This window comes from Poecilia latipinna, unplaced genomic scaffold, assembly GCF_001443285.1.
Source record: "Poecilia latipinna isolate Pla-1442-1.1 unplaced genomic scaffold, P_latipinna-1.0 Scaffold2373, whole genome shotgun sequence".
In the NCBI taxonomy this organism is placed as follows: domain Eukaryota; kingdom Metazoa; phylum Chordata; class Actinopteri; order Cyprinodontiformes; family Poeciliidae; genus Poecilia; species Poecilia latipinna.
Genome location: NW_015114989.1, coordinates 86,274 through 99,154, shown reverse-complemented (window position 1 = coordinate 99,154; position 12,881 = coordinate 86,274). Strand labels below are relative to the sequence as shown.

The 12,881-nt window shown below is 35.8% G+C and overlaps 1 protein-coding gene across 1 annotated transcript; it reads right to left on the bottom strand.

The window, feature by feature from the left end:
* Positions 1-1,427: 1,427 nt before the first annotated feature.
* Positions 1,428-10,587, bottom strand: LOC106937541 (voltage-dependent anion-selective channel protein 1). Its single transcript, XM_015019097.1, has 9 exons — positions 10,483-10,587; positions 8,339-8,408; positions 7,090-7,139; positions 6,151-6,303; positions 5,919-5,971; positions 5,377-5,604; positions 4,154-4,304; positions 2,826-2,883; positions 1,428-1,788 (listed from the first exon to the last, which is right to left on the bottom strand). The coding sequence occupies exons 2-9, from the start codon at positions 8,403-8,405 to the stop codon at positions 1,697-1,699; spliced, it is 852 nt and encodes a 283-aa protein (XP_014874583.1). The 5' UTR covers positions 8,406-8,408; positions 10,483-10,587; the 3' UTR covers positions 1,428-1,696.
* Between the last annotated feature and the right edge of the window lie 2,294 nt (positions 10,588-12,881).

The window sequence follows — 12,881 nt, the reverse complement described above, 5'->3', positions numbered from 1 at the left end:
CTTCCATTCAAGAGGATAGTTCCTCCCTCACCAGTACAGCTCAGTCCTACCCAGGCTACTTGCCAACTGACGGTTATGAGGCTAACCCTCTTTGTCTTGTTCCTTAATCTGACATTTCTTCAATTAGTTTCAAAGTCACTGAAGATCAGAAAACCTACTTACACCTAAAAGGAACCATTTCTAACTTAGAAGTTAGACATTTTCCCTCCATCAAAACACAGAGGGCTTGTCATCAACCCCCCAGCTACATTAAGGCAGGAAGTGAATCCATAAATCCTGCTGGAAAATGTCTGAAAGAACTGGGCAGTAAACCCAACCCTGCAGGCATAAAAGACTTAAAGAAATTCCTGTTTGCAGACACTCCCAGGTGATCTTTGCTCACTCAAACAGGTTAAGGCCGTTTCAGTGACAGGATTGCTTTGTTATATTAACGTGGACTGTTCTGCGTTTTTTGCACAAACTGTTCGCATCTCATCTCGTGTGGAGAGTATTTTTTCTTTAACTTAACTGTGACAAAGTAGTAAACTTTCAGAAATGCATTGGTAGGAAGTTGTTGTAGATGAAGTGGAATAGTGAAAAATAGTTTTTAGGGTTTTACATCATTTGTAGGCAGCGTTCAACCTTTGAAAAAAAGAATTGTGAATTATATGATTGTATGAATTTTTGGTTAAAACAGGTTTGATTTTCGCCAGTGGGAAGAAAATCCATAAAGTTTATTCCAGTAACAGTAGAGATACTTCAAAATGAAATTACTCAAGAAAAAATTATAGTAAAAAAACTCCTAAAAGTAAATTTTTTTTTCTAAAAAGTTCCTGTAACTAGAAACTACCCAGCTTTGGAGTTGTGACAAAAGGTCGAAGGTTGTTTATTTGTACCAAGGTTATCAACTTAGAAACAAAGAGAGAAGAAATTGGTTCAAGATGTTCTTTATTTAGACCAGGAAATGACAAAACTGTCAAGTACAATAACCATCAATCCAATAACCCGTTGTGGAAGACAAAACCATTCCTTGGAGTGTTTCTAATCCTTTCTTTTCATCCTCCATCCAGAAGCACAAACTCTTCATCAGTTATGTGCTTGACAGTTTACCTGTGAGGGCTGACGTGTCTTTGCCTTCTTAAGACTTCGAGTGGATCTAAAACTAGGCAACACCCTCAATAAAATAGTATTCTCTGTTGCTATATGTAACCAAAAAAACACCAAAAGCACAGACACAAAAGACAGGTGAGACAAAAACACAGAGTAATGTACGCGTTGGGACGTAGTGTCGCTCAGAGCTGTTAATTCACCAAAGACGGACAGGAACTCTCAGTGCGGAAATGTTTGAAGGAAACGTTTCATGACCACCAGGTCTTCTGAGTGAGAAGTGCTTTCTACAGCTAAGTAACAGCGCCACCTAGAGCAGTAACAATAGAATTGCATGCTAATTGTGTTGTGGGGCTTTTCCCTTTTCAATTGATTAAAAAGTAACAAAAGCATGAAACTGACTTGATGTACTGAAGCATTCGGTTCTCACAGCTTTGTTCTAAACTGGGCTTTTGAACACAAATATGGTCCTTTAAACTGGATTTGTTTCACCTTCACTTACTTCCACCTGTAACATTTCAAGGGGAGACGAGGGGCTGGGCTACTCCGAGGGTTTAAGATATTCTTGGGTGAGGAATAAGTGTGTGGGGAAACGTTGAAGTCTTTCCGTCTACGCCTGGAACTCCAGACCCACACCGAGCTTGTGGCCGCCCGTGTTGATGTTTTTACCATCCAGGAGAGCAGAAAGTGTCAACTTCACACCTGCAGAAACACATTTAAACGTTCATTTTTACCGCACTGCAAGAATATCCTCCACAAACCTCAACTATCCAAATGGAAAAACAGAAATAAAACGTTCAGACACCCAAATATGTTTAAATATTGTAAATATTATTGCTGAGCAGAAATCACTAGTAAATATTAAAATACTCAATATTTCTAGACTAGATTGAGATACTTAAAAATGTAACAATAATGGAATTATTGATTATTTTGATAAAGGTAAAAAGAAAGTTTCACATTGCTCAAACACACATAACTGAAACCTCCAAAGATTTATTGATTTAATATTTATAAGTAGAAAAAGCAAATTCTAGAAATGCAATGTGATCTTTGGATCATAATTTTAGTTAGAAAACTATCAAAAATGAAAAGTAAAAGTTTTTAATTAGCTGCTGCAGAGCAGAAGTTTGGCCTTTACTGCTGTTGTAATGTTATGACTGTATAATGATGGAGTATGTGGAGACTAAATGTATATTATATGATATCAGACTGACTGACCACAATAAAACAAAATCCACACTTTTATATCAGGAGTGATGACAACTGTTGAAAATTGAATAAAAATTAATAATTTTCAGGATAAAATTTAAGATTTTTGTAAACATTAAAATAAAGTGTGATGCGTTTTGGTAAGCAACAATAAAGCGAGCCGCTCTGACTCTCCCTAAATATTCACAAACACTGAAAAGACGGACGGCATTTATGAAGCTAAAACATTTTACTGCAGTGATACTTAGCAACGTTTTTACTTAAAAGACAGTAACAAGAACAGCAAGCTAAAGCTAACTAAGGATTCTGGAGATACTCCAGCATAATAATGCTGGTCAGAATTGGAGCATTTCTCAGGCAAGTTTCTGCTACATAATTAGATAAATTCAGTGTTTCTTTCCATTTAGCTTTTTCACATTTCGAGACTGAGAACCTAGAAATGAACAAACAGAATCAATTAGGAAAATGTGTAAAAAAAAGAAAGAAGATAAAATAAACCCTTTAAATTTCCTGCAGACTGAACTCACCTGGCTTAATGTTCTGAGTGTAGCCCAGTCCAATAAGGCTGGAGTTGTTCACCTTCGCCTGTCAGGAAAACACAGATCAAATGTTCAGAAATCAAACACTAAAAAACAGACCCCACAGTTAAAGGAATATAAACAAATGTAACCATTTAGAAACTATTTTTTAGTCATAATTTAATTAAACAATAAAACGGTTCTAATCTGTTTTGCAGAATTGGGCCGAGAGTCAAAATGTTCAACTGAAGCCGAGTAACTTCAAATAGGAATGGGGCTAAATGACGACACAAACAACCAGCCGCACTAATTAGCTCTGGGGAAAGTGGGACTTAGGACTAATGTGATAGACGGGACTGAATTAGCAGAGATCTTCCTGTAGTACGCAGACTTCCTGTTTGGGTTTGTGATCGTCTGTGCCGACCTGCAGCTCTTTTCCCAGGCAGGAACGTGTCTGAGGCTCTGCGGTTAAACAACATGGCCGCTTGGTCATGAAGACTAAAAACAAAAAAAACTGGTGGTTTTAAGGAAGGGATGTCCAAAGTGCGGCCCAGGGGCCATTTACGGCCCTCTGGAGGATTCTGTGCGGCCAACTCCTTCCTAGAAAGGAGTAAATCTGCTTTGCAAGTTGCTGCAGCCGAACTATTTTTCAATATTTCTGCTTTCATCCACGAACTGAAATCATCTACAGCTCAAATAAGAAAACAATCAATCCCCAAAAGTTTAACCTGTCATTATAAAAGATGAAACATTTTCATGTTTTGCATCAACCATGATTCACAAAAATCTGACTATTTTGTTGATTTAAATCTAATTTTACACTTTTAGTTTATAATAGAGCAGATAAAATTAAAAAAGGCAGAAAAGTTTTTTTGAAGGTGTTCATGTTGTGACGACTTCCTGAAGGCGGAGTGTCAGAGCAGGAGCTTCTTAAAGAGACAGACACCCTTTAAGTCAGGTTTGACAGATGTAGCATTTCTATAACAACTGAAGTTAAAATAATTACTGGATTGAGCTACAAAATCACACAATGTGGCTGGGAAACACAGAATAATGTTTTTGACCCCGAGGTCTTTTCTACTTAATGAGTTCGGGATTTAAATTTGATTTATTATTTATAATAAATGATATAGCAATTTTATAATAATATTTAATTTGCCTTTGGGATTAATAAAGTATTTTTGAATTTGAATACCATAACATGGTTTTGATTACAAATTTCTGATAATTATGGAGTCGGTAAGAAACATATTTCATTAAATTGAGATGAGGGGAAGGAATAAATAGGTGATAAAAGATAAATCAATAATCTTTTGAAATAAATACATGAAACTCACAGAGAAAGATGCGTCAGAATCGATCTGATATTTGGCGGCGATGCCAAAGCGGGTGTTGCTGTTTCCTGCAGTCCAGGCCAAGTTGACGGCCGTCTCCAGCTTGCTGTTCACCTTCTGGTAGATCGACCCGCCAAACTCGGTGCCATCGTTGCTGTAAAGAACCAGCAGGTTACCTTAAGTCCTAGAAGCCAGTAACGTTTGTCTGACCTCACATAAAGACTTCAGAGGATTTACCAGGGGAAGCAGCAGGAACAAGGGCCGTCCCTCACGCTCACCATCACCTCATCTGACTTGTATAATAAATTACCAGGCCATAAAAAGATCCAACTTATAGAAAACTAAAAGATCCAGCTTATAGAAAATACTTAAAATAGGTTATTTATTAGAATGCAATAACACATTCTAAAACATCAATAACCTTTAAATTATAATAAACATTTAACACTGGAACTGGAAAACTTTAAATATCCAAAATAAATAAAAAACAAGAGAAACAAATAAAGTCCCAGGAAACAAAATTATCCTTAAAAAAAGGGACAATTGAGACCAAAATAGTAGACTGAAGACTTTTTTGGTGGACAGATAGAAAAGAAAAAACAATAAATCAAACAAATGGAGATTATTGAGCTAATTTTAATTTATTATGTGATTGATTGATTTATTGCCGGCCTTTAAACAGAAAACCTTTAAACTTCTGCTCTACTGATTATCAGTTTCTGTTTAGATCGCTTTTTTTTATTTTAACCGAACCGAAACACCAAATTCTGCAGCACATCCACTTTACGTTTGTCATAGTCAAGCTAGCATAAACTGAGCTACTTCGCTCTCACTTGCTTTTTTAAAATAAAACTTTTTCCTGACCTTGTTATCTAGCTGTCATAGTGTTGGCCCAAAGCCCTGCGTCCATTTTATTTTATACATCACGAGTACATTGAATATGCAGCTCGTTGTGTTAACTTGACGACTTATTAGCGAGCAGTTTTGGTGGGATCTTGTGCATCCGTCATGATGCAACATGTTTACATTGTTGTACTTCTATGACTTTTTGCAGTGTTTATATGGTTTATGGGGACCATCAATGTCCCCATAAACACCGAGATCTCGCACAGATCTTTGCTTTTTATGATATTAGACTGCTAGCTAAATCTGCATTTTTTTTATTAATGTTTTTTGGTCTTTATAAGCTAAACCAATAAAAGCTGCTGAGTGTTTATAGTTCTTACACATTCGTATGGAGCTGGAACTCATCGGTCTTGTATCCCACAGCAAAGTTGCTCTGAGTGACCTTGTTCCGGCCGGCCTCGAAGGTCGTCTGGTATCCAGCGAGCCAGCCCTCGAACCCCACCACTGCAGCGCCGTGAATGGCCGTGCCGTTGATGTCGTAGTTGACGTCGCAGCCCAGGTTGATGTGGTCGCACTTGTAGGCTGTCTTGAGCTTCCCGCCTTTCTTGCTGGCAAGACGTTCAGTGAGGAAAAAACGAACCGTTGTTGTGAATATCAGAGGGTAGAGCATCCAAAAATATACTCCAGTAAGAGTAACACTTCTATGTTTTTACTCAAGTAAAAAATAAACACCTAGGAAATTACTTCAGTAAAAGTAAAATACTCCTAAAAGTACATTTTTTCCAAAAAATACTCAAGTAAATGCATCTGTAATTGTAGTTACTACTCAACTCTAGTCATTATAAGCAAGAATCAAGAGCTAAAAGCTTATTTTTTAATAAAAAGCTGCCAAAGAGTGCCAGGGTAAAGCTGCTGCCATTACCCAGTGTTTGGAGAGAAGGAGGAATCAAAAGTCAGCTTCAGCCCTTTAACTAACTGTGGAAAGAAAAAGAGGGAATCATGTTAAAACAGAGAACAGGATTCATTTCCAACACAAAAACAACATTTTCTAACTGCTTGGGAAGAATTTTAAAGATGCATATTGAATATTTTCCCAACAGTCTCGCTCAGATCTTTGTTTTTAGAAACATTTGTAATTTTCCCCTTGCGATCACCTGGTCCTCCACGGTGATCTCGGTCCCCAGCGTGTTGTCGGTGTTCCACTTCTCTGTGAAGGTCAGGCCGCGCTCCGCCCACTTGTATTTGGTCTCCAATGACCCGGCAACTTTGCTGGTCTCTGTGTTGCCGGAGCACGTGCTGGTGAACTCCTGAAGGCAAAAGACGTCACTCGGTTACACAGAACAGGCAACCAAGAGACTACAAGCACACGGTAAGGTCAGATAGGAAGGAAAATCGATGGTTTGACAATATAGACGTCTAAAAATAACCGTACATTAGTGCCAATACTGCTTTGAACAGATACAGTTGAAAATGTATTATTAAAACTGACAGTCAATTGGAAACCAAAATTGCAACATTTGTTACATTTTCAGCTGCTGCGGTTCGTTTTTTCACTGCACTAATTGAAAGACCTGTTCCCCTTCTGGCCTGTGGGGGCGCTGCAGCAAGAACTACTGAAGGAATCAACACATAATCCTCTGAAGTAACTGAGCGCAACTTCCTTCTTCACCAAACGTAAATAAAAATGGAGGTGTCAGATTTTAATGGTTGGAGGATTTCTCCTATTAGCTGCTAACGCTAGTGGCACTCCGGCAGCAATTTTTGTTATTTATTTAAACCCACAACACCAGACTGCTCCAAACAGGATGAGCAGAAATCTGTCACAAAATGTTCGTAGCGCCCTGATTTCTTACATTTCCATAAAATATGGCTGAAACTAAATTACTGATGTTTTGATATGTAAAATATTATATTAGTCTAGTTTTTGTTGTTTACTGAAGGTTTAAAAGTGACAGTGACCAGAGCAAAGGGGAAATGATGCTGACAGGAGAATCTTTCTATTTCTGCCATCAGTTGTTGGTTAATAAATTATGAAAAACAGAAACTAACTCCTGCCTTCTGGACCAGTCAGTCAGTCAGCAGTGAAAACTTACCAGTCCATTATCAGACTTTGTCTTCAAGTCCAGTTTAATGAGGCCAAAGCCTGAAACAAAAAATAACAAAACATCAGAGCAGTGTCTTAAATGATGAAACAATGAGGTTCAGATTTTAGGTGAAAATTAGTTTCTTTATACTGAAACACAAACTAACTGAGGTTTATGTTAAAGATCTGCAGAGAGTTTCTTTGTGGAGGTGGGAAGCTGGTATTTGATTAAAAATTAAATAAAACAAGAAAAGATAATGTGAAGAGTACATATACGCGGTTTGTTGATGCGTTTGTAAAGAATTAGTTTCTGGTTTCCACTGATAACTGAGCATTTATTTTTCAGTAACTGACAGAAAAACTCTCCGGATTACACATCGCTGTAACCATGGAAACACTTTTAAAAATCGGTTAAAACTGCCACAAACCGTCACTAATTCCTCTGGATTCTCCAAATCCAACAGCAGAAACACAACGCTCAGTCAGAAACAACCAATCAGAGCAAAGAGGAGGGTCTTAGCGCTTCCAATCACTCTTCCCCCGAGCTGGTTCACGACTGAGCCTACAGTAAATGCAAGGCTAGCTAGCACAGCCACCAATATGCAGGTAAACAGTGTCTCTCTCACAGTAAGTCGTTTCTCTGCCATTAGGACATTTAGCAGAGCATACACAAGAATGATTGACAGAACTAAGCCCCTCCTCCTCGCTCTGACTGGTTTATTTTTAGTAAAAATATGGACAACACATTAACTAAAAATCTGTTACAACTTAGATGAAAATGAAAGTTTACTTAATCCGATGTAATACGTTTAAAAAGTTAAAAAATTATTTCATAAAACCTCCGGTTGTCACACTGGAGATTTGACAAACAAAAGATGCCCACTGCCAAAATAATGGGAGCGTCTCAAACCATGGTGCTGAGTGGAGGGCCGGCATCCTGCAGGTTTTAGTTCTGGTTTAACGTACCTGGATCAAATGATGGCTCATTACAGGCCTAAGAAGAACACTGACAAGCTGAACAGGTTGTTTCTACCACCAGGGAGAGAGTAAAACATGCAGGATGCCTCCAGGACCCACTTTGGGCTCCACTGGTCTAAAAGTTACCAAACAAAATTAATTACACTTTTTGGCTCCAAACTAACTTAAATATATTCTAATTGACCGAATAAAACCAAATAGATTTAAATTCAACATAAAGTCTACAACAGTGTTGAAGACCAATTGTGACCTGTTCTTAATTAAATAGGTCGTCTGCTTACCGTATCCCTTTGTAAAAACATCCCTGGCTGATTTTCCAAGGTCAGCGTAGGTGGGAGGTACAGCCATTGTCTGAAAACAACAAATAAAAGTAGCTTCCTTATGATCACGCTCTGTATTACACCTGTGAGAAACATAAATCTGAAACGGTGCACTAAGTTTCAAAAACAAGACGCCATGTTAGCTGAAGGTCACCTAAAGAACAACAAGCACCAGCCTGTTAGCTTTAATATTTGCAAATAATTCCCAGACGATGTAAAAAGTTTGGACTCCTCTGGTTTGACCAGAACTGAATTTCCCCAAACAAAGTTCATGTTTCCAACCGGAGAACAAAGACGTCTCTTTGGAAACTGTATCGTGTCTGTGAGCGACTCTTTGTCCCGGTCTTTCACCAACACCCAGTTCTGCAAGACGTTTCATCATAAGAGTGACACAGGAACCATTTTTAAATGGAGCAACAGCTAGCAAAGCGCTGGAGTCTGTTGAGAACGTGCAAAGTTTATTGACACAAGATAAGGAAGTAAATTTGAACAAATGAAACTAATTTTAGACTCCTGTTCTCCAACCCAGAAATGGAATTAGACCAGCAACCCTGAACAGGAGCACTTAGTTTACATACTTTCATTTCTGTAAAGCACTTTGTGTTGCCTTTTGCTGAAAATATGTTATATAAATAAAATTACATTTATATTTACAAATGTTGAATAAAAAGGCAAACTAGCCTTCCAGACCAGTTTGGCTTTATTACGATGAGGAACCGACGTTAAAATGGTGCTGCTGAGGAAGAAAATCATCAAAACTAAAAAAATTCATTCAAAATGGCAAATCAGTGGATAATCTGATTGGTGCACATTAACACTAATAATTGACAACCAATAAATAATAATGAACTGAGTAAAAAATGAGTTAACTAAACTCCAAATGGTTTAAATAAATTAGAAAATGGCCTCTATGGAAAGCAGTCAACCTTTAAACACTTTTTGAACATTTTATTGGCAATTTTATGTGAATCTGAACAAAAAAATGGAAAAAATTCTAAGTAATTTTCAAGCATTTATATAACAACTTATCTCCACATTTTACAGAAACAGCAACTGCACAGTAGTAGAAAAGCACAAAATTACGGTAGAATATTACAACAAACATTTTATAATGCAACAACAAAAACTGCAACGGAAACTTGGTATTCCATGCAACTCAATTCGTGAGAAGTAAAACTGTTTAGTGGCAGTAAATTCCAGCAGGAAGTTATAAATCACACATAGCTGTTAATATATGTAACATATAACTATAGTCTGACTTTATATGTCATGCTAATTGCATCTAGCCTTTAAATCTGCTGAAATTCTAACTTTTATAGTTTGGAGAGAGTATTTCATAGTTTAATTTAAAAAATACACCATGTAGCTCCTCAGCAACCCTTCAAATAGGGTGAAATGTAGGAGATTGCAAAGCACGAACCGCTAGGTCATAGGTTTATGTGTGGGATGTGAGATTTTTAAGGTAAATATGGGTTAAATGTTTATACATAATATCACACAGATGTCTATTCATAAACTTTACTAACCACCTTAGCTTCTACATCTTTGTCTTTCAGCATTGCTTTTTATTTTAACTTCAGGATAACAGAATTGAAAGCTCATTGTGAGACTTATTCTGACATAAAAAGTCCAGTATCTTTTGTGAGAGCCCAGTAAGGAGCGCCTGAAGGGGACAAAAAGGTTATCACGCCAACATGCTCATGCCCTCGCCGGCTAACTGGTTAGCATTAGCTCACAGTCAAGGTGGTTAGATGGTAAAAGGGACTCTGGTTGGAAAGTTAAAATCCGAAGTGTAAAACAGAGAGCACAATGAGCACCAAGAGGGTCACTTAGTTAAAGAGCTCAACTTTTTAAATTACAAACAATCCGCACAACTGCAGATAAGTTCTCCATTCAAATGACCGCATCACAAGCTAGCAGCAGATGGTAGCTACATAACAACGACGGGCCTGTCGACTACTAATGTTTCCACGTCAGTTTCATATTAATATAAATACGTGAGGAGACAGACGCAGCTCTGCAGTTCTTGGTGAGACTCGACCCACTCATGTGAAATGCACAGGAACCTAGCTGGGTTTCGTTTTACAGGAAGATACAGAACATACCTCTGTGTGTTCCAGTCCAAGCCGAGAAAGAGCCTGTCAGCCGCACAAAGGGAGGAGATAGGAAGGAGGCGCAGCGACGTCATGTACTACGACACAGTCTGTCATCTTCAAAGATGGAAAATCCGGTTAAACAACAAGATGCTTCACTCCGCATTTTAAACTGACATCTGGAAGGAGGAGAAGATTTCCATTTAACCCAAATCTACGGAAGAGGATGAGGGCCACTTAAAACAGGACTTCTGACATTAATCTCAGAAATCTGGGGGGAGGTGGGGGAGGCACAATTAAAGTCTGAATTTATTTATTTATTTATAAAAAGATTATATATTTTAAATAGTTGTTTTTTTATGATCATTTTTTCATTTTATTTAATTGAATTTTTCTATTTCCTGTCAACAACTATCACTGTCTACAATAACTCTTTTTTAAGTATTTGTATTAACATGAGTTATAACAACATCTAATTTCCGTTGGGATCAATAAAGTATTATTGATATATTACTGAGTTTGAATAGACTATTTCGTCTGTGGCTCTAATCTCCTTCTATACGTTTGAGTTGTGCAGGAGGAGAACCGAAGTTTAAGTGATTTTTTTAAATTCTGAGTTTAATTGACTCAGAACTCAGAGTCAGAGTCAAAACTGTAAAAATAAAAAACAGAATTCAAAGATTAAAATTTTTTTCAATGGTCTTAATCCTCTTTCATATGGATCATATTATTTTGCATTAAAATATTTAGGGTTATGGCTATGGCATGTAAACAAAAAAATCTAAGAATTTTTAAGACATGAATGTAATTTTATGATTAAAATGACCATTTTATTACCATAGCTGACAAATTCTCTAAAAATAATTCATATTCGATTCATACATAGACAATTATTAGAAGTTATCAAGGAATTGATTATATTGTGAGAAGAACTGAGATTAATTGTGATAGCAATAAACTTTTTAAAATATTTTAACAAAATGTTCTACTTTTGAAATCATGAGACAATAACTGTGTCATTGTTTTTGAATATTATATTTTAATATTAATATTATAGTAATTGTAGTATACTACTCAGCAGTTCAGTGCATTTAAGAATTTTACAAAATAAGGATTTAACAGAACTAAAGATAAGGATTAAAGCAGTTTTTTTAAGTAGGATTTGTTTTTGTGAATGTGTGAAATGATGCAGAAATTCTCCACATTTAAATAGTGAAAAAGGACAAAATTCTCTCTAATGATTTAAAAAAAATAGTTTTTGACTGTTGGTTTGATTTAAAAAGTAAATATCACTAAATATTGTGAATATTCAGGACAAATGACATCACTTCTAATATGCAATGGGATTTCAGCTCATATTAATAAAATTAAAAACAAACATAAATGTGAAATAGGATTTAATTAGGAAATGTCACTCAATCATTGATATTATTGTTATTATTTTTTGTCATTATGCTCCTATTTTATGATATGGACATCTTTTAAAATAAAAAATAAAGGTAAATGATTATTAACATTTCTTTTGTGAAATTCATTTATTTATAACCAATTACTTTGATATTAAAAGTTAAGTAAATAAAAAATTACAAAGCAAAAAAAGCGGGAAAATAAAATTACTAATTATTCAACAGTGAAAAGAACAAACGGAAACAGCGGAGGATTACCATCTTGCTCTTTGACTCGTTCGCTCCGCGGGACTCCTTTGACTTCTGCGCAGGCGCAGTACGTTGAACGGCACCTCGCAGCGTCTTTGAACAGCTGACCGGGGATCAGATGTGTTTAGCTGCACCGTGAATAACACTTCAACATGTCGGAACCTGGAACTTTTCCCAGACAGGAGGAGAACAGGGCGGGTTACAGAAGTTAGTCAATCAGAACGGTCTTTGAAATAAAATAAAATATGTTATAATATAATTTATTATAATATCATATAGCACATTATAATATAATTCAGTATTATATATCATAATATATTTTAATGTATTGATATATTGTAATATAAATGTTATATTATATAACATATTATATTATTATATTATGTATATATGTATGAATGTTATTTTACTTTGTGACAAATATGACAAATATGCATTTACTAAAATGACCCATTATTATGCAATAAATCAAAACAAAGAGAAATTACAAAATAATAATAAAAAAATCTCCATATATCAACTGTATTTTATTAATTTTTTGTTTGAAGCTAAAAACAATCAAGATAAGTAACATAATTATAATAAAAATGTAATAAATAAAGGTACATACAAGGATCCTGAAAATAAGAATATTAAATGTATAAATTGCAAACTACTAAATGTCTGATTCACAGCCACTTATTTATTTATTTATTTATAAATATACTTTTATATATATATATATATATATATATATATATATATATATATATATAA